The sequence below is a fragment of the Grampus griseus genome (assembly GCF_964374135.1).
Source record: "Grampus griseus genome assembly, chromosome: 4".
Taxonomy (NCBI): domain Eukaryota; kingdom Metazoa; phylum Chordata; class Mammalia; order Artiodactyla; family Delphinidae; genus Grampus; species Grampus griseus.
Genome location: NC_138997.1, coordinates 1,589,698 through 1,612,436, shown reverse-complemented (window position 1 = coordinate 1,612,436; position 22,739 = coordinate 1,589,698). Strand labels below are relative to the sequence as shown.

The following is a 22,739-nucleotide window of genomic DNA, read 5'->3' as shown; positions in this document are numbered from 1 at the left end:
TGCTCGAGGCATAAATGACATTGGGCCTCAGCATCCTTATTTTCAACCATTCAAAATTCACAAAATACTATCTATCCATGGCCTTTTGGCATGATCCAAATGAATCAGAGCATAAACTTCAAATCAAAATCCAAATATTTAAATGGGAAGAGATGACAGATTATCTTTCTTTAAATAATAAGACCTAACATATTTATATGAAACATAAATGCGCACATTTTATTTATGTATAAAATATAAAATAAAGCATAAGCAATGTGCAGTGACTAGGAAAATTTGAGGAATGCACTTTCTCTCTCCTATGATGTTCAGATTCTATAATAGTAATCAGAGGAGGGTAAGGCACATATTGATAATAAATATTTCCTGAACTACAGACAGTGAAGTAAGATTTAACTTACCTACATCTAACGGCTAAACTTGATGTTTATAAAAACTGCAACACATATAACACATTGTAAATCAACTATACTTCAATTAAATACATGTTTAATAAATAAATAAACTTCAACACATAATATAAATTGATTGTTAAAAATCGTACGCAGATGGTCTTGAAGAGCAAAAGTCAAATAAATTAAGAATTATGTAAGCTGGCACTGAACATATCTGTACCACTGGCAGGGAAAACAAAAATAACATTTTCCTAATCAAACGAACATGGAATCAAGGAGGACGTGAAGGAGACCTAGGACCCTGGAAGATGAAGACCTGCACTACACAGCTCCATTAACTTTTTGTCAAATATACACATATCTTACAATTCATAATGGGACTTAAGTGGTTACCTCATATCTGATTGTGACAGCTAAAGAAATTAGCTCAAAACATGTCTAGGACATAGGCCTATCAGCTGGTAAGCCTTCCAGTGGCCACAATGCTGCTTCCTGACCAAAGTTTTTCTCATCCCAGAAAAACATGCATGGCCCCCAACTTAAGAAGAAATACACCATAGATCTGGTCATTTTCAAATAAAATTCCTAGTATGCTAGCTTCGCGAAAGCACATGGTTGATATACACTTGCCATTACTTTGCGCACTTAACAGTATCCAATTCCAAATTATTTGCTAAAAAGCTTTCCTGTAATGATCGGCCAAAATGACTGGTATTCTAAAATTATATACAGTCAAAGCTATTCTATTACCCTCGTATAACTACTGTTTCTTATCCAGGTAAATCATCAAACACTACATCTTCAAGCTGTGGTATTTGAAATACGCATTCACGGTATTATGATGAAATACTGTGTCCTAAGGGTCAGATGAGGTTGCCGATGTATCTTTTATAAGCTTATTATTAAAGCTATGGTCCCTTATTTTGGTCAAGAACCATGACATGAAAATACTGAAGATGAATTTTTCTTTAATTTTTCATTTGCTCATCCAAATATGACTATGATACCTTTGTAGAGGTATTTACTACGTGCTAGCCATATTTGGCCTAAGTGCCTTACAAAAATATGACTATTTTTGGAAGTTTATACTGTGAAAATGGCCTCTTGGTGCTCATAAATGCTTCCTGTTACTGGGAAGTACCAGGTAAGCGTATTGTCGTGTTTCCTTTCTGTCTGGCAGCTAGGGAACTGAAAGCTAAACCCTGCAGCTAATTGACATTTAGTACTGTTTCAATTATTGTATTTTTGTTATTATTATACACTGTAAATCCTCTCCAGAAACAGGGGGCTGGATAAAAAAATAAATAAGTTGAGACACTGCCATGTACTGACAAGACTCTTTCGGTATTACTTGGGCGCAACTCCCAAGCAACTTTACCAGTGTGGCTTCTGAAACTGGATGCTTTGTTTTAGCCTAATATTAGGTCTTATTACTTTGAAGAGGGTGAGAAATATGTGTAGAGATAGAAATATTAAGATCTCATTGGTATTCTTTATCTAGACCCAAGCAACTACATTTTGCTTCTCAGTAATTAATTTCTAAAGATATTATATCACTATTTTTTTAATATCAGAAAGATATCTGACAGGAATTAAAGCAACGCTAACCTTTAACTTCAGCATACTTTGCATAATTAAAAAAGAAGCCATCTTACAATGTTTGGGGTGGAACTTCAGGAATTAAGCCTGCATTATGTCGAGCTCCCCTCGATATCTCCACACAGGCACACATTCTTTTGGGAGCACTGTTCTACTTCCCACCTATTTCCAAAACGGAATGGTTAACTCATCTAAAACTGTATCGCAAAATTATGTTTCTTTTAAAATTTTTATAGCAATTGCAATAGTGTTTTTCCATGTGAAGTCCATTTTTCTAAATTCTTCTTGAAGTCTAAATCAATGTTTCCACACCATCCCAGAATATATTCATGTCATTTATCATTTATTAAGTTCAAAGCATTTTAATCAGCTGAAAGCTGATGAAAGCCCTAGATAGTATCAGAGACCTTGACAAAATAAACTGTCTGTGTGAAAAATTACAAAATTACAAATGATACAAGAATGTTTTCATCTACAGTCAACCCTCTTTTTATTCTATATGTCTGAGACAGGCTGGGACCTGGGACCTGGGACCCTTTGCTGCAGGGCTTGCACCTGGACACACGTTTCCTGCAGTCATAAAGAAACTATAAGGGACTAAAAATAACTGACAACAGCAAATGGAAATGAGGGTGTGGAGCAGTAGGAACTCTCACTGCTGCTGGGAATCAAAATATGACAGCTACTTTGGGAGACAGTTTGTCAGTTTCTTACAAAACTAAACATACTCGTATCATATTGCACTCCTTGGTAAGTACTCAAAAAAGTTGAAAACTATGTCTACACAAAAACCTGCAAATAGGTATTTATTGTAGCTTTAGTTATAACTGCCAGAACTTGGAAGCAACCAAGATGTCCTCCAGTGGGTGACGGATTAATAAACTGTGCTCCATCACACAGTGGAATATTATTCGACACTAAAAGGAAATGAGCCGTCAAGCCGTGAAAAGACATAAAGGAACCTTAAATGTATGTGACTAAGTGAGAGAAGCCAATCTGAAAGGGCTGCATACTGTATGATTCCAACTATAATGGCATTCTGGAAAAGGCAAAACTAAGGAGCCAGTAAAAAGATCAGTGGTTGCCAGGGGTTAGGGGGAGAGAAGAATGAACAGGCAGAAGACAGTGGTTTTCCAGGGCAGTGAAATTCTTCTGTTTGATACCATAATGGTGGACACATGTCATCATATGTTTGTCAAAGCCCATCAAATGGACAATGCCAAGAGCAAACCCTAATCTAAACGCTGGATTTTAGGTGATGATGTGTCCATGTAGAGTCATCGATTGCAACCAAAGGACCACTTTGGGGGAGTAAATCCACAGTGGAGGAGACTGCACGTCCAGGGGTAAGGGGCCGACAGGAACTCTCTACGCTTTCTGCTCATTTTTGCTGCGAACCTAAAACTATTCTAAAAAATAAAGTCTACTTAAAAAAAGGAAATGCAAAAAATTATGTCAACAAAAGGAAAGGGAATAAATAAAAGGTTAGCCAAAATTTGGAGACAGGCAAAAAGATGGCCCTTTCAATATCACAGTAAATGCTATCTAACAAGCCCACCTAAGGGTTGTCTGAGTCTCTAGGAAAATGTAACTTTGTTTGACTTGCCATTTTCTATAGATTAGGGCCCAGACTCTGTACAATTATGTCATTTCAAGAAGATTACTAAATTACAAATGATTTCTGTCAGGTAGGACAGATACTCCCAAAGGTATGCCTTTATTGCCCTGTAGAACATTAACAAGTATATCTAATTTAGCAACCTAATTGCAGCATTCTTTCTCTCCAGTCTCCTGAATTCTCCACTGAATCAGCTTTACTATCTGGCTGGTTCCCTCATTAATGAGTTAAATAAATCACTGACATGTCCTTACAATATTCATGTTTTTAACTTTTTAAAAATTGTGCTTTGTTCTCAAAACGTTAAGTATAGAATTACCATATGATCCAGCAATTCCACTCCTAGGTACATGCCCAGAAGAATTAAAAGCAAGAGACTACAACTGATATTTGTACACCCTCTTCCATAGCAGCATTATTCACAATAATCAAAAGGTGGAAACAATCCAAGTGCCCATCAACTGATGAACAGATAGACAAGTGTGGTATATACATATACACACACTGTGGAATATTATTCAGCCATAAAACGGAATGACATTCTGATACATATTACAACATGAATGAACCTTGAAAACACTACCCCAAAAAATCAAGACTAAGAAAGAGTTTGTCCAATATTCCTACCTAGAGAAGGAATGCAGGGGAAAAAATAACCCTAGGGAGGGTAAGCATTTAAAGGGCTGGCTTTCTCAGAAGTCTGAGAAAAAGAAGAAAGCCCTGAGAATGTGATTTCACCAAACCAGAGTCAAAAGCTTCAAGATGGTCCACAGCAATAAATGCCACCAGAGGTCAAGTACAGTCGAACTGAATACTTTCAGCAAATGAGGGAGACACTGATGATTTCAGCAAAACACTGTGGCACATAAAAGCAAGATGACAGAGAGTTAGGACGTGAGCAACGTTGCCTATCTAGAAGATGAAGATAATAATGATACACCCACAACACAGGCTTTTTACCAGCAATAAATGAGAAAACATATGTAAAGTACACAAAGTTCATCTGGCTATATTAAGCACTAAGCAAGTATCAATATTTTGTCTCATTATTGATAGTATATGTCCTTAATGTTGTTATTCTTTTATAGTGTTGGTAATAGAGGTGAATAGGTTTTTGCCTTAAAAAAAAAAAAATCAAGCCTATACCCTAATTCATTGGGTTTGCTCTGTACTGTGATCGACCTACAATTATTCTAAACCGTAATCCATTTCTAGGTCACAAATCTTGAAACTGCTTTGAGCATCTCCTGAAATGAACTCTTCTTGCTTTCAGCTGCACTGATGTAAGCTCAATATACCATAAGCTTTGAGTCTCTACTGTAATCCTTTTCCAAATTTTATTTCTGAGTAGAACTCCAGAGTTGTATTACAATGAGTATCACTGAAAAACTGGAAATCAGTTACTTCATTGTATCATTCTTGGTCGTTACGTCTTATTATCTCATTAGGAAAGTGCTTCCAAGATGCTTTTCTATTAGTTGTGTAGCTACATAGTATTATATTCAATACAAGTTGCAGCACGCTGATGCGTCTTTTAAGAGTGTTTAAAAATTTCACAATTTAAATTAATAGCTTTGGTTTAACATTCATTAAAAGATAAAAGATTATTAATTAGTATGCTTTGGTTCATGCTTTATGGGCATTTCTAAATAATTGCTACTTATTGGCATTTCAAAGCCTCTGTATCTAGATAACTAACTTAGAAACCTATTTATTTTCATTTTCATTTATTCAATCACTATACTTATAGCTCTATCATTTATTTTGCAATAACAACTTCCCATCAGAAACAGACCTCTTTTATCACTGGGAAATTACTTAATTGTTTTGAAAGAACTTGGTGACAAATACTATCATTATTCATTCCAAATAGCACACTAATAGTCATGATCTGGAAAATGGATGTTCTCCAAGATTTTCAGTACCAATTAACACCCAAATTACACTACGTATTCAAGGCAATAAAACATTTCACAAGAAGGCATTAAAAATGGTTAGTTTCATTAATGATATTTTAATATTAAGAACTGTTCATCTATATTTTGTTTTGTTGTTAGGATACCTCTTCTGGTTACTTGTAATTTTTACCTAACTCTCACATACGTGATGTTTCCTCATTTGATTTCTTTACATTACGATAAAAAAAAAATGGCGTTCAAGGAAATAAAGAAAATCAACTCTCATAGCATCCGGCAGCATCATAATTAAAGTTCTGTCAACAGAGCTGTTATAAAGCCTGGTATGAAAGGGATTTAAATTTGGTCATTAGTGAGGTTAGAAATTTCATGTAAGAACTGCAAGCTACCAAAATGTCAGCAAAAATTCTTAGGTTATGCTTCATCTATTTTTCTCAATATGTGATTTTTAAGAGTTTTTAGTTAAATACTGTTTAATCACACCCTATGAATATTTAAATTTTTCTAGACCTATGTCAACATTCCACTTTTATTAGGGGTGCCTGCTAGGTGATACAATGCGACCACCCTAAACTATAAACTACATGAGTTGCAGTCTGCTGGACTGGATATCTAGCAAGCGCCCAATATATTTCTGTTAAAGACAGAAGGGAAGAAATAATTTCTATGACATTTTGACAGGTTAGGATATTTGGCTGTTTACACCATTAATTTAATTTTTCTGTACCAGCTGATAATGACAAATTTTGGAAGGAGAAGATAAAACTGGGACATTTCTCATTCTTCCTTCTTGTCTAAGACAGTTGACCCTCGTACAGCGCAGGGTTAGTAGTGCCGACCCGCCATTCAGTCAAAAGTCCGCGTGTAACTTTATTGTGTGCCCTTCTGTATCTATGGATTCAACCAACTGCTGTAGATCGTGTAATACTGTAGGACGTATATGGTACTATAGTGACAAAAATCTGTATAAAGTGGACCCATGCAGTTCAAAAACGTGTTGTTCAAGGGTCAGCTGTACAATCCTCTTACTTATGATGTCTGATCACCAGTGCTTCTGAATAATATAGCTAAGAGAAATAGGATAGAGAGTAACTTAGTAAACTAAGACAAGTTGTAAGGAAAGAAATTTAAAGTTACATATAGAAGAAAATACATAAAATCCAATTGTTTTAAAACAACAAAGATAAGTAAGTGCCAAGAACTAGAATTAAGCTCTTTTAGCTGATCCCAAATATGATTTTCTTCTTGAAAAGGTCATGCAGCACAAAGGCATAGAAAGCTTGGCAGGATCATGGATCGTAATGCGACAATCATTCAATATAATTACAAAGCGTGTCTACACCAAAGAAAATGGATTGTATAATCAGGCTTTTATTTCCATGAAAGAGTTCTTACGTACTTCTGATGAGGCAAAGTGTCTGTGTACAGATCGTTACAATAAACCTAATACCTAATTTTCCCCACAAGTGCAACAGTTCACATTTTCAATTCTAAAAACCAACTGATGTAAGCCAGAGGTTGGAACTGAATGGAAAAATCAACAAATATTTTCAGTATAACCATAGAGCAGACGCCACCTCGCCTCTAACAAACCACTCTTTTGTTTTGAAGGTCTTATTTCAGTAGTCACCAGCAGTAGCATATAAACTGATACAAGTGACTGCTGTACCAACTTCAAGTGAGGATGATTACATTTATTTGATGATTTGGGTAATGCTGCTATTAAGTCAGTAAATATCACTTACAGCATTAACAACGATGTCTTACAGAAATGGAAGGTAGCAGAATGCCAACGAACACACCGACATGAGAAATAGGAACCATGAAGCTCAAAAATGAGATTGTGAAACCAGCTGAAGGAGCACATACATAACCGTGGAGGTTAGAAGGGCTTAAGGAGTATAATATGGCTGTGACGTTGTTTCTTCCACTACACAGTTACAGTTTGTGAACAAACGTGAGACTGATTTTAGTTTAGCGAGTTAGCCTCTGAATTATGTCCCTGCCACTCTCTCACTTCGTCCCAGCTTACCCTTATACGCTACCAAATGTAAAATCCATAGCTAGTGGGAAGCAGCTGCATAGCACAGGGAGATCAGCTCGGTGCTTTGTGACCACCTAGAGGGGTGCGATAGGGAGGGTGGGAGGGAGACACAAGAGGGAGGAGATATGGGGATATATGTATATCTATAGCTGATTCACTTTGTTATAAAGCAGAAACCAACACACCACTGTAAAGCAATTATACTCCAATAAAGGTGTTAAAAAAAAATAGCCTCGGAATTAGAAGACAAATAAGTAGGAAGGCATGTTTTCCAAACAGAATTGGCTAAAATGTCCTTACAGCAGTGTTAATGTGTACCACCTCGATGGCTTCTTTGTTTGGTAATGAACTTTATACACTGGAGGAAAGGGCTGCCCTCCTCCTTCAGAAGTTGCCCCACCTCTGTCTGCAGTTCCTCACGCTACGCCCATCCCAAGCTCTGTGTTCTACATTATGTTTTCTGGAGTAAGCAACTGCCCGTTAAAGTAGAAAGATCTGAGCTGCAGAGGAAAGCTCTGGGCAACACTGAAGCTTCCAAATTTTAGGGCTTCCTTTATTTCAGCAGATCTTTATAGGGGAAATTTCCAGGGGGCTATTCATAAACAAAACCACAACCGTACAGTGAAGCTGCTAACAAACATAAATGGTTCATTTTCTTTAGGATGAGATTCTATCCTGACAGTACGTTAATTTGCAAATGCATGACAACCGAACAGTGAACCACTCCTAAGAGTTACTATGTCATGCAAAACACCGTTGCTTTATTTCTATAGTTTTTTCACTCTTTTTAGGGTGTAACACATCAAGTACACAACAGATTCCAGCACAAGCCTGTCTGATATCACAACTTACACACTATTCATCATACTGTTTCTATGAACATATATCTTATATTTAGACAAATCTAAGGCTCTCTGCTTTTCCAACCTCTTTTTTTTGGAGGCGTCTTTTTGTTTGTTTTCTTTTGTTTTTAAGAAATATGCTATCTGGCTATTTTCAAAAAGACAAGAGATCTAACACAACATTGTAAATCAACTATACTTCAATACAATTTTTTTAAAAGACAAGAGATAAATTCTGGTTAGAATGTAGAGAAAGGGGAACAATTGTACACTATTAGTGGGAATGCAAACTGGTACAGCTGCTATGGAAAACAGTATGGAGAGTCCTCAGGAAATTAAAAATAGAACTACCATATCCAGCAATCCCATCTCTGGGCCTATACCCAAAGGAAACAAGATATCTAGAAGCGATGCGTGTATTTCCATGTTCACTACAGCATTATTTACAATAGCCAAGGCATGGAAACAACCTAAGTGCCCACCAATGGAAGAATGAATGAGGCAAATGTGGTATATATATACATATATCGTGGAATATCACTGAGTCTTAAAAAAGAAGGAAATACTGTCATTTACAATAATATGGATGAACCTGGAGACCATTATGCTACGTAAAATAAGCCAGACAGAGAAGGACAATTACTCCGTGGTATCACTTATATGTCGAGTCTTAAAACAACGTTGAATTCATAGAATCAGAGAGTAGGAGAGTGATTGCCAGGAATTTCAGGGTATGGGAAATAGGGAGAGGTTGGTAAAACGTGCGAACTTTAGGTTGTGAGATGAATAAGGTCTGAGGATCTAACGTGTAACATGGTGACTGTAGTTGATAACACAATTGTGTAATTGAAATTTGGTAAAGGAATAGAACTTAAATGTTCTCATCAAAAAAAAAAGAGATAAATGTGGATATGCTAATTAAGTTGATGGGGGAAATCCTTTCACAATATAGAGGCATATCAAATCATCACATACACTTTAAATTTCTTACGATTTCATCTGTCAGTTATACCTCAATGAAGCTGAAAAAAAATAAGCCCACCCTGGGTGATTGGAAGGAAAAAGAAAGAAATAACTGCTCTCCACACGTGGACCCTCTTAGTTAACCTGCTGAGTCATCACTATTATTTCTGACTGGTGTCTATAACAAGTAATGAAGAGCAAGCTTGTCTTAGATAACACTTTTTTCCCTTAGAAGACATCCTAATGTTATCTCTATATCGAGAATAGCTTGTACCTTTCCTAACTATTAAGCAACCAGGTATTAGGGCATCTGTTTTTGGAAAGACTGAGCAAATCTATAAAATATGACAGGCTTAAAACACACATCTATAAAACTCTGTCTTATAGGTATGCATGAAATAAACACTGCAAAAGCAAAAAATAATACTTATGATAAAACGGAACATTTAAGTCTATTTGATGAGTATGGTTCCAATTCTGAACCTTTAGGCTGTATCTTCACAACACAAAGGGAAAGCCAGGTTATTTCATCAAAAGAAACAGTAAATATAAATAATTTGGTTCCTCTGCATAAAGGTCTCTAAAACTAATCCTCTACTATTATAACATTATTTGCTTTTTTTTTTTTTTTTTTTTGCGGTACGTGGGCCTCTCACTGTTGTGGCCTCTCCCGTTGCGGAGCAACAGGCTCCGGACGCGCAGGCTCAGCGGCCATGGCTCACAGGCCCAGCCGCTCCGCGGCATGTGGGATCTTCCCGGACCGGGGCACGAACCCGCGTCCCCTGCATCGGCAGGCGGACTCTCAACCACGGCGCCACCAGGGAAGCCCTGCTCTGTTTTTTAACCCAATAAATGTTCAACATGAGTCTGTTGTTTAAATTTGCTTTGCCAATTTCTTTATGGCTACGTGGACTCACCTTTTGCTAGACAAATAGCAGAATTTATTTGTTCATTTATTTAACCGGTATTAGTTAATAATATGACATTATTTATGTGTTCACTAACTGAGGGCCTATTGTCTCCTCACTTTACAGGAAATGAAGAAGTTGAATACATTTTTCCTGACTTAAGGAGTTAATAGTCCATCAGACATCAAAGGAAAAGACACAAAAATACTTGCATTACAGTCAGGAAGCGATCTGGTTTAACAAACAAACATGACAGAGCTGAAAGACCTGGATGGAAAAGGGGCACAGGGTGAGTGGGAGTAGCTCAGAGTAAGAGGCCCTGATTACAGACGAGAGATGGAGGTTCAAGGCAAGTAGTGGCGACAAAGACGCTGCTGAAAACTGGTGGGATCTGGTCCCAGCAACGGGTGCTTTGGGCTCGCTACTGTGAAGAGCAGGCAGGAGGACAAGAGAAGATTATGTGAGAAATTACGCAGTATTTTGTTATAATCCTCAAATAGCCTGTAAGAAAGTTCTTACTCCTTTTCTATGTCTCCCACGTGTTTTCAGCTTGATACAGTTAAGTAACTACTGACGGGACCTAGAGAAGTGTAGCATCTGATATTTGGGAGGCACTCAATGTTCATTAAAGAACAGGTACATTAATGGTACTGCCTGAGTTGGGACACATATGTAGCCTTCATGCAAATGAGAAAAAAAATCCCTGCATTAGTTGTCCTAAAATGCAAGATAGAGTTGGGGATGTTTCCCACAGGCTGAAACACCTCGATGGTGGTGTTTCGGGATTAGCGTAACGGTACCGTGAAAGATAAAACAAGGTACAGGGAAGAGTATAGAGACCAAATAGATCCCCTGGAAGTTTCACCTTGAGAAAATGAAATTTCTCACTCTTGTTAAGTGAAGTGCTTAGATAAACTAGTCATATTTTCAAATGATGAGGGCTATCCTTGTCTCCTGAGTGATATATGGTTGTCTGTCCTTTATTTCAGAGCTGTCTTCTAGTGATCTATACTATATTAGACATACAGTCATTTGGGTGAACTAAAGTCGCTGCAAGTGAATTTTGGACTTGATTTCAAAATCTTTAATTATCCAAAATATCTACACACTGTCTAAAAAAAAATCAAGTACTCAGGGCTAAAGACATGGTTCTATAAAAAATAAATAACACTCTCCTCACAATTAATATATTATATTCTTATATTAATTAATATAAAAATAGGTGTCATCATTTAAATGCAATATACAATTGCTTTGTAACATACTATGCTGCTCCTAAGAATAAAGGAAAACATATTTAAAATCATTCTTTCTCTGGTCTGAGGTATTCCCTGAAAAACTCTACTGTGTTCTAACCATTGCTATTAGGCTTTTAATCCAAACCTTATATTATTCCTTAAGAAAAATATAAGTATCTCAAGAAAAAAGATACCAAAAAAAAAAAAACATTAAGCTTTCTTTCTCCCACCTAAAGTATCATTTCTGCATGTGGTTTTTCAAAAAGGGTACAAATCTAATATGTTAAAACATTAATAAGCAAGTGGACTGTACCGAATGTCTTCTAAAAGCTGAGGGGTAATTGCATCACACATGGCTCAGGGCATCTACTAATCACCCTCCACAGACATCTTTGCCCCTAACGCCCAACTCACCCTGGATGGCAGCCCCACCTCAAGCCTCCCTTCTCTGTTCCCTTCGCTCTTTTCTGTCCCTCCTTTCTCTTCCTGGCCGTCTCCTTGCCCTTTCTTTGTGTCGCATAATCTTTTCAGGGAGCTCCGCTGCTCTAGTTTAGGAAAATCAAATTTGCTTTTTACTATTCTCTGCTCCACACATCACAAAATTAGCACAAGAGAAAAAACAAAGATTCTTCTCAGGAAATTGGAAGGAAAAAAAAACGATGAACACTTAAATATTTTTGAATGCTTCTACACATAAGCATATTAGGAAAAAAATGTCACTCCAGAATATTAATTGCATAAATCCTTTTCCCAGGTGGTATCCAATTAGCCGTTCAGAGTGAGGACGTTAATTCTCCCAAGTCTGTAAGTTTCAATGCAATATAAAGACTAAATTTGAATGTCAAAATCACAAAGCCATTGACATCACTGATTCAACAAAACCCTGAAATTTGAATATTTTATACTAGGAGACAGCTTGCATTTTTTTTCCCTGAGAGTTACTCCTTATTCTTCAGTTATAATTTCTTCCACTATCCTCCAGTTAAAATCTTCTCAATTAAAAATATTAAATTGGTTGTAATCTTACCATTGTTGTCTCTTGAATAGATCCAAAACTGTTGATAAAAATGTTGACAACTACATCAACAGGAATGCCTGTCAATAAAAATTAAGGATATATTTAGTAGCTGTAAAAAACTTGGTCAGAATCTTCATTTTTTATGGTTTATGCATTTGATTTTTCTATTTTTTCCAATCCATATGGATGTAAAATTATAAACCTATGGTTTCAGGATACCATGTTCACAGTTGCTATTGACTTATTTTTCTAAATAGGGATCAACACACAAATAAAAAATGAGTTACCTTGTACTTTATAGCGTTATTTATTCAGAAATATTTCTCTCTTAAATTGTAGAAATTCCGGGAAAATACATTTACCTTAAATTTTTTTTTTAATTGGGCTGATGCGTTTACTTTAAGAGATTGTAAATTATTCTTTAAAAAACATCATTTTTAAAATATGGGTGTTTTTTTTTGCATTTTATAATCATTTTAAATTGTTACCTTAAATGGTAATGCAGAATTCAATTACAATTGCTATATTTTGATTTTTAATTCATGAAAATGCAAAGTTAATCAGACATATAACAGAATCATTATTAAGATTTTTGCCTGACCTGCTGGAAAATAATTTTAAAGTTCATGGAGTGAGAACTAAACTATAATGTTGCCAATTTCTTTCTGTTTCTTTTTTTTTTTTTTTTACTCATTGTGAACTGCTGCTTGGGCTAACAAAGGGAAAATGTGAATTTAGCCTTTTAGCCACATAACCTCTGACTGATGAAAAACAGGTGTTGAATCAATACAGGGTAGACATGTGACAACTCAGAGCACAGTGCTGCTGAAAGTAACCGCAGGTTCTGGTAACGAACAAAAACCCTGTTTTTATAACAGAGTCGTATAACTTCACTTGACTAGAAGCAGCTGCAAGCTTTTCTTTCTTTCTTTCTTTTCTTTCTTTCTTCTTTCTTTCTTTCTTTCTTTCTTTCTTTCTTTCTTTCTTTCTTTCTTTCTTTCTTCTTTCTTTCTTTCCATCCGTCCTTCCTTCCTTCCTTCCTTCCTTCCTTCTTTCTTCCTTTCTTTCTTTTTTCCGTAAAGGAAAAATAATCAAGCCTTATAATGTTAATCCGATCTACATTAATACCTGTCCTTAACCAGCAACAAAGATGACAGTTTTCCAGAGATATGTTCATATAACTTTTCCTAACTCATCAAGAGGAAGCAAGAAAGGAAGAGAGAGAGGAAGAAAGAAAGAAAGAAAGGAAGGAAGGAAGGGAGGGAGGGAGGGAGGGAAGCTGTACCACCTTCCCACAACTTTTAGCTCAAGTACAGTTTTGGTTCTTGAAAGGAATGATAGGACATAATGTTTTCTTGAAGAATACATAGTCATTTTATTCACAAAGTTAACACGCTTTTAAAAACCATATGGCCATTTTTTTTCAGCTAAAGAGTAGAGGGAATTTTTTTAATCAATGTAAAAACCTAATAAAGATTTAAAAAGAAAGAATTTAAATGTCTATCAGAGCATTCTCTATCCTCAAATGAGTATATGGCCATTCTCCTACAAAGTAGAACTTTGGTGTCTGAATGAAAGTCAGAGCGTAAATTTTAAATTATTAAGGTTAAGAATACAAAGTACTTAGAAAACCCATCAGATCGGTTAGCCTATTAATTCACAACATATCTTTTTTATTTTTAACTGGGAACTACATAAGCCTATTAGAACGAATGCTTTGCTTATCTTTAAACATCTTTGCATTAAATTGCTCTGACTTAAGCACATTACATGACAGATGTCCATTAGAATATACTCTTTTGAATAAAACAAATAAATGATCTTATACAGATAAAATTAGTTTTTAAACTGCAAAGAATGGAGATATTGGGGTGGAGGGAGACCAACCTTTGAAATTTGGTCTTATCCTGGGATCATAACTGACCAATAGCCTATTCAAGATATTGCTAGTGGAGTTGGCCGGTACTCGGGCAAGGTCCTCGGCTGACTGCTGCCTATACGAGAAAAAGCAAAACAAAGCCCTGGTAAGTATTTAGAATAGCAAGCAACAGGAATGCGTGATGTTCATTGGAGAAAAGACTTCGCTTTTTGAGACAAATTTGCAGCATGGCTTTTCCAAGTAGAGGTGACAAGTAGTAGACTTATCAGAATCCCAAAAAGTATTTGTCATAAAAAATAAAAACAAACACAAAAAGTATTTTAGCGTTTAATTTTACCAAATGCATGAAACACTGCCCTAAATACTTCATGCTACTTTCTTTAAATAAAATTAAGCAGACCTCTCACTTGTCCTGAAGCAACATGCAGTCAAAATCTAGACAAGCACAAAAGAATGGCAGACAAGGAAACAAGAGCAAAAAATAGTTTTTGAATAATATATATAGTATTAACCTTCCACCTAAGCAAAGGAGTATGTGAATACTACAGGATGATAAGGCCAGAGGGTCCAAGAATTCACAAAACAATCATGCTGACCCATAAATGATATTGTCCAAGAAACACACACGAATGCTCTCCGTGGAGTAAAATACACCGGGGATTGGTAAAGGCAGTTCCTCAAATATCAGACCAATTAAAAGGGGAAAATACAGAGCTCCGAGATACAGCTCCTTTTCTTTTACATGCACATAATTTGCTGTCAACTATCGAAAAGAGAAAAACTGCCATTTCTTCTACTTTAATCAACTTTGAACAATGAATCTTGACTAAACTGGTAGTTGCTTGGGAGCACGTAAACGCTTCCTTGGAAGCCAGTGGAAACTGTTGTTCTTTACTGTTGGTTTGGATTCATTTACCACCTGTAAAGTCTTATCATATAATCATTTTCCCAGTCCAAAAATAATATCCATGAAAATCACAGGGAAGGTTAAAACTACACTTGGAGCATCCAGCATTGTCTATTCTGTACCGATACAGTAAAAGTGTCAATTTCATAAGTGACATTATAGGAAGCAAACAATGTCATGTGCTTGGCTTTGTTTTAAAATCCCAGCTCTGACCTATCAGGCAATTCTTTTCTGTGTTAATTATCGTACAATGTGCTGATAAGATACAACCACTACAGGTGAAATGTGACAGATATGAAGAAGCGTATGAAAAAATCTAAAACTACTGTGAGTTGATACAGACAACCTTTTCAAGTAGCTCTCAGAAAGAATCCAAAACATTGGAGAAAAAAAATGAAAACCAATTAGTTAAACCCCCCAAAGGTGCAGGAGATTAAGTAGATATGTTTCTCAAGACCTTATCAGCTCCCATATCCTAGCTGCAGGATTTGGGGACCAGTAATGAGATTTTTCCATTTCATTCTCCAGGATTTGGGGACCAGTAATGAGATTTTCCCATTCATTCATTTTCCATTTCATTCTCAAGACAATGAGGTTATGTGGAAAAATTAGATATTAAGATGCAAATTAGTGTCCAAACCCATCTACAAGTTTTCTCATCCAAGGGAGGAAAACGGAACTGATGGATTACAAACTACACTTGAATTGGATCAATTAAGGACGGCTATTATTATGTCTCGATATAAAATCCTTCACAAGTACATGTCTTCTAAGGAATAGAATGAACCAGACAACCTAAAGACAATTAACAATTTCTTTTCTTTTTTGACCATTGTGTCAATACATACTTTGGTGTCTCTGCTGCAGGTAACCTGATATGAGTCTTTAATCAACACTTCACCTTTCTTTATATTAGAAATTTAAAGACATTTTAAAATTTAAGTGAAATCTCATGTAATTTATATTCACATGGATGAATTCAGGGATTTTTTTCCTACCTAAATAAAAAAATAGAAATCATTCTTTTTCAGCGTGGTCAATCCTAAAATAACATTAAAGTCATCTCCACACGTTAAAATATGTTTTAAAAGCCTAGATAGCTACATCACTTTCTTCAAGAGAGCTGAAACAATTTGCATACAGCACATTTTCCTGTGTTTGCACTTTACTATACATAACCTTATAATTTGGAAAGTGGCTAGTATTTATACAAAATAACCAGGAATAAGAAGAGTTAAATGATTTTAATTAGGTTCCATGCTCAATGTCTATTTCGTTATTAGAGATTTCACATTCTGAATCTCAGTCCAATGTTTTATCCATCTGATGAGGCCATTGTGTTTTCTTTCAGTAAATCTATCAAGGATTATGATATTATTACACAACAGGACTGATTTCATGGAAATATGATATTAATTTAAGACAATAACTGAGTCTACTGAGGCAAAGTCATCAAATGACTAGAGAAAATAATGTCTTTTATATCAAAAGCCTTTTTACAGCCTGCCTCTTTTGTTCACTCACCTAAACTTGAACTGATGTCATGACTAATATGCTAAGGAATGGACCAGGCTGTATAGCTGGATGATGTAATGTTTTCCAGCACTAAAGGAAAAATCCAGAAATGTCTTTCCAAAGAGGGAAGCTCAGTTTTCCATTAACTGCAGAGTGTACTTATTTTCCATGACCCTTTAGCGACCACACAGCACTGCTGCATTTCAAAGCCGGTGTGCGCGAGCATATTGGCTTCACATCCTCCCTTAAACCAGGAATCTGAGTCAAAGGACCGTTTTGTTTTTCCAGTTATAAGTGCAGCAACCATGGTCACAGGTCTTCGCAGACCTGAGTGTGGCAGGGCGCTAGCCAGGTCACCTCAAGGAGGGAGCTGCCTGCTGGCTGTGAACTAAAGCAAGCACGCGGACGGAGGAAAGAGCAAGGCGTGCGAAATATGTACGTTGTATTATTTCTCCTCTTTACTCTAGGGCAGTGATTCTTTACCTCTTTTTTTAGCACTACAGATACCGCTGAGAATATGATGAAAGCTATGTGCTTCCCTTAGAAAATGGCCACAAATTTGCAATGCTGAGGGTTCCCGGATGTGCCCCACAGGTTAAGAAACCCTCCTTCGTGGAAACAAATGCTGTTATCCTCACCTAAAGTGAGATAAGGGAAGATTTTTTTTTTTTTAAAGCTGATGGGACTTTGTCAAAAAGACACAGGAGCCAACTGAAAGAGCTCCCTATGGCCAAATCTAGGATGACTTGAGCAATAAAGTAAAATTGTACTGGCTTATAATCCAAAGTATAAAATAAGAACGCATGAGTCCATAAAGATGTAAATAAAATGGCTGATTGGGTAAATAACTAAATGGTAGAGCACAGACGAATCTCCCGTGCAGAATTCCAAATACTGGCATAGATCCTCTGCTCTCAAACTGCTGGATCATCACACCCCCAGCTTGGTGTGAGCTGTGCACAGTGACACCTTTCCAAAGAGCATGGGATGGAAGTTCAGGGGAGAAACCTGACAAATGCAACCTCACCCAGGTGATTAACGTTAACCTCTAACCAGGTGATAAGTCATGTTGACTCTGTGTACGTTTAATATGATGTGATGGGACTGTCATTGCTAAATGAGTGTTCTTCCTTCCCAGAACACATAACTTCAATCTAGTCCTGACAAAAACATCAGACAAATCCCAGCGGAGGGACATTCTACAAGCTACCTGACCACGATTCCTCAAAGCTTCCATGGCCACAAAAAACAAAGTCTGAGAAACTGTCACAGCCAAAAGGAGCCTAAGGAGGTGTGAGGACTGGATGTCATTTGTATCCTGACTGGGGTCCTAGAGCAGAAAAAGGACATTAGCTAAACACTAAGCAATCGAAATATAGACTATAGTCAATAACAATATACCACTCTTGGTTCTTTTTTTTAACATCTTTATTGGAGTAAAACTGCTTTACAATGGTGTGTTAGTTTCTGCTTTATAACAAAGTGAATCACCTAAACGTACACATATATCCCTGTATCCCCTCCCTCTTGCATCTCCCTCCCTCCCACCCTCCCTATCTCACCCCTCTAGGTGGTCGCAAAGCACCGAGCTGATCTCCCTGTGCTATGCGGCTGCTTCCCACTAGCTATCTATTTTACATTTGGTAGTGTGTATATGTCCATGCCACTCTCTCACTTCGTCCCAGCTTACCCTTCCCCCTCCCCGTGTCCTCAAGTCCATTCTCTACGTCTGCATCTTTATTCCTGTCCTGCCCCTAGGTTCTTCAGAACCATTTTTTGTTGTTGTTGTTTTTTAGATTCCATATATATGTGTTAGCATACGGTGTTTGTTTTTCTCTTTCTGACTTACTTCACTCTGTGTGACAGACTCTAGGTCCATCCACCTCACTACAAACAACTCAATTTTGTTTCTTTTTATGGCTGAGTCTTGAGTTGTAAGACATGTGCTAAACTAATGTAAGACGTTAATAATAGGGGAAACTAGATGCAGGATATTGGGAACTCCATATTATTTTGACAATTTTTCTATAAATTTAAAACTGTTCTGATTTTTTTTAATTTATTTATTTTTTGCTGCGTTGGGTCTTCGTTGCTGCGCGCGGGCTCTCTCTAGTTGTGGCGAGCTGGGGCTTCTCTTCTGTGTGGTGCACAGGCTTCTCATTGTGGAGGCTTCTCTTGTTGTGGAGCGCAGGCTCTAGGTGTGCGGGCTCACTAGTTGTGGCTCACGGGCTCTAGAGCGCAGGCTCAGTAGTTGCGGCACACGGGATTAGTTGCTCCGTGGCATGTGGGATCTTTCCGGACCAGGAATCAAACCCGTGTCCCCTGCACTGGCAGGCGGATTCTTAACCACTGCACCACCAGGGAAGTCCCTGTTGTAATTGTTTTAAAAAGTTCATTTGAGGAACAAAAAAGAAGAGGGGGGACAAATAATAATAAACACCTCATCAAAGATGAGCAAGGTGGCAAATAACATATGAAAAGATGCTCCACACCATGTACCACCAAGGAAATGCGAATGAAAACAACAATGAGGTACCGCTACACACCGACCGCAGTGGCCAAACTCCGGAACACTGACAACATCAAGGATGTGGAGCCAGCAGACGCTCGTATTCTTTGCTGGTGAGAAAGCAAAACGGTGCAGCCACTTTGGAAGACATTTTGGTGGGTGTTTATAAAATGAAACATACTCGTACTATACGATCCAGTAATAGCACTCCTTGGTATATACCCAAAGGGAATGAAAACTTACGTCCACACAAAAACCTGCACACGAGGCTTACAGCAGCTTTACTCATAACTGCCGAACCTGGAAGCTACCAACACGTCCTTCAGTGGGTGAATGGATAAATAAACTGGGGAACATCCAGACAGTGAACGTTATTCAGCGCTAAAAAGAAATGAACTGTCAAGGCATGAAAATAAAAGGAGGAAACTGACATGCATATTTCTAAGAAGCCAATCTGAAAAGGCTGTATAGTTCCAACTATATACCATTCTGGAAAAGGCAAAACTAGAGACAGTACAAAGACCAGCAGTTGCCCAGGGGTTGGAAGTTTGGAGGAGAGATGAGTGGGCAGAGCACAGAGGACTTTTAGTGCAGTGAAAGTACTCAGTATGACCCAATAATGATGGACACAAGTCACTGTCATTTGCCCAAGTCCACAGAACGCTCACCACCAAGAGTGAATCCTCGTGGAAACTATGGACCTTGAGTGATCACGACGTAGATTCATCAACGGTAACAAATGTACCATCTGGTGGGGATGTTGATAATGAGGGAGACTAGGCCATTGTAGGGGCAGAGGGTACACGGGAAATCTCTGTACCATACTCTCTATTGTGCTGTGAACCTAAAAATTCTCTGAAAAAGTAAAGTTAAGAGAAAGAACAAGAAGGACGCTAAAAGATTCAGAGAGGCACTCACACTTCCTTATTCCAAAATCCACAGCTGTAACTGGAGGTAAACTCTCTATACAGTCAGGTAAAACTGACCTTTTGATCATACGTGAAGTCTGGGGCTTATGAAAACCCACTGCTACAAGTCTGTACATATCCTCTTACTAAGAGGTTAGTTCCCATTTTTATCTACATGGAAGAATTTTTAATTAGACAATCAGATAGACAGACAAAGACAGACAAACACTTCCTAGAGTCAGGTAATAAATCAGGTCAGTAGTTATTTAAGAATCCAGATAATTGTAGGGTTATTGTACTTTTATTTGTTTTGTATTCGCCTTACTATAGTATAATTTATTATCACCTCTCTTTTTTTTTTTTTTTTTGCGATACGCGGGCCTCTCACCGTCGTGGCCTCTCCCGTTGCGGAGCACAGGCTCCGGACGCGCAGGCCCAGCGGCCATGGCTCACGGGCCCAGCCGCTCCGCGGCATGTGGGATCCTCCCAGACCGGGGCACGAACCCGTATCCCCTGCATTGGCAGGCGGACTCTCAACCACTGCGCCACCAGGGAAGCCCTATTATCACCTCTCTTAACAGCTTCGGTATTTATTTTCCATTCGGTTTTCCCAAATTGTGAACGGAAGGTTTATGAATACAGGGAGTGATACCTTTGACTGACTAGTTGACTTTAATTAGTTTTATATTATTTGAAAAGAATGTGTTTATGAGTGTATGTGCAGCAAAGTCTGTTGTGTTATAATTGTCCAAGAATTATAATTACAAACAGTGTTCCTCAACAACCATTTTGTCACTCCAGTTGGGCTTAAGGAACTGTTAAATCCCATGGAAACATTTGACAAACTTGTCTGTCTTCAATTACGCAATTACATTACCCATGGCTCATAGAAAAAAATATTTTTCATGAAGTAGAAACATCTATTTAGAGATGCTATATATTGGACACTAGGGATTTCCGAAACTCATCAAAGACTGTGGTCCTTTTGATACAAGCCTCGTGGTACAAGGAATTAAACTTAAACCTCAACCCAAACAAAATGTTTACTGTGCAATTATTTTCCATACTACACAGAAATGGTATTCCATCCAGTCCAGCAAATCAGAATCCATAGTGTTGCAATAATACCTCTGACTCTGAGACAAATTACAACTGGAACAGGACTTATCTTCTGTCAGTTTTCCGCACATGGCATAAGTGTAAAATACTTCCCTTCTGGCCTAAGAGATGTGGTAATAAGATAAGCTCCACAGTCACATAATAAAGTTAAGTACGGGTATCACTGAAGACGCTCTTACCTTAAGAGTGGACACTGTACTAGTGCCAGACAGACTGCGAGATTGCCACGTGACACTGGCAAATCCCTTACCCTCGCTGAGCCTCCGTGTACTCACGTTTAAATGAAGGTCTAAATGAGGTGAACTCTAAGATCCGTGCAGGTGCCAATCCAGATACCCCTGTGAGGGACCCTGGGGTGCTGCTTCCCCCCAGATCTCCCAGCACCACGGAGGCTGCCAGAAATGTGGCTGCTTAAGGCTCTGAGCTCAGTCTCTTCAGGAACAGCCTTCAGCTGAAGGTGAACCGTGTCTGAAGACTCTCTGTGAGGACACCAAGCCCCAAGTCCCTCTCTACTAACCGAGGCCATCCCAGCCTCGAGCTCCTGGGGCATCAACTGAAGCCTCAGTTGCAACTGCCTTGCTCCTGTGTTTGAATCTGCCTTTCTCAGCCCCAAGAGGTCTTGTTCCCCAAACAATCTCATTCTGCAGGTCAATCTCCATCTCAGAGTCTGTCCCTGAGAAAACTCAACTTAGGACATGAAACAATAAGATCCCTTAAAGAACAACCAAAGCTTCACCAGCCACGCCACTACAATCTGCTGCACTTCTCTTCTACTTCAGTCGTTTAAGGTTTCATTTAAGAAAGCTCTTGGCGTTCACAACACGCCATGCACAGTGCATGGGCTAGTGAGGTATTCAAGAGTCCAACACACATACGGGTGATTCTCACATAAAGGTGGTATTGAAAGCTGCAGGTTCTGATGAACGTGTCCAGCGATTCTCAGCTTCGATTGTGCACTGAGCCCCCTGGAGGAGCTCTGCAGACTACAGATGCGAAGTCGCACGTCCCACCTTCACATTGAGTTAGTGCGGGATGAGACCCAGGCATCAGGATTTAAAAGCTCCTTGGATGATTTTTTTTTTTTTTTTTTTTTTTTTTTGCGGTACGCGGGCCTCTCACTGTTGTGGCTTCTCCCATTGCAGAGCACAGGCTCCGGACGCACAGGCTTAGCGAGCCCGCTCCGCGGCACGTGGGATCCTCCCGGACCGGGGCACGAACCCGTGTCCCCTGCATCGGCAGGCGGACTCTCAACCACTGCGCCACCAGGGAAGCCCTCCTTGGACGATTTTAATGATTAGACAAATCACTAGTTAGAAAAAAAAAAAGTTTACAGTGACAAAAAGGACATGGAATTGAAACAC

The 22,739-nt window shown here is 38.1% G+C and overlaps 1 protein-coding gene across 4 annotated transcripts in view; it reads right to left on the bottom strand.

The window, feature by feature from the left end:
• GLRB (glycine receptor beta) overlaps positions 1 to 22,739 on the bottom strand; it is a gene marked incomplete at both ends in the record, with an annotated part of 65,307 nt that overhangs the window by 23,171 nt on the left and 19,397 nt on the right. For all 4 annotated transcript variants that reach the window (XM_082652957.1, XM_082652958.1, XM_082652959.1 and 1 more), the window contains 2 exons: positions 12,551 to 12,618; positions 14,429 to 14,535. In XM_082652957.1, the coding sequence (XP_082509083.1) occupies positions 12,551 to 12,618; positions 14,429 to 14,535 (175 nt within the window). The remainder of the gene's footprint in view (positions 1 to 12,550; positions 12,619 to 14,428; positions 14,536 to 22,739) is intronic.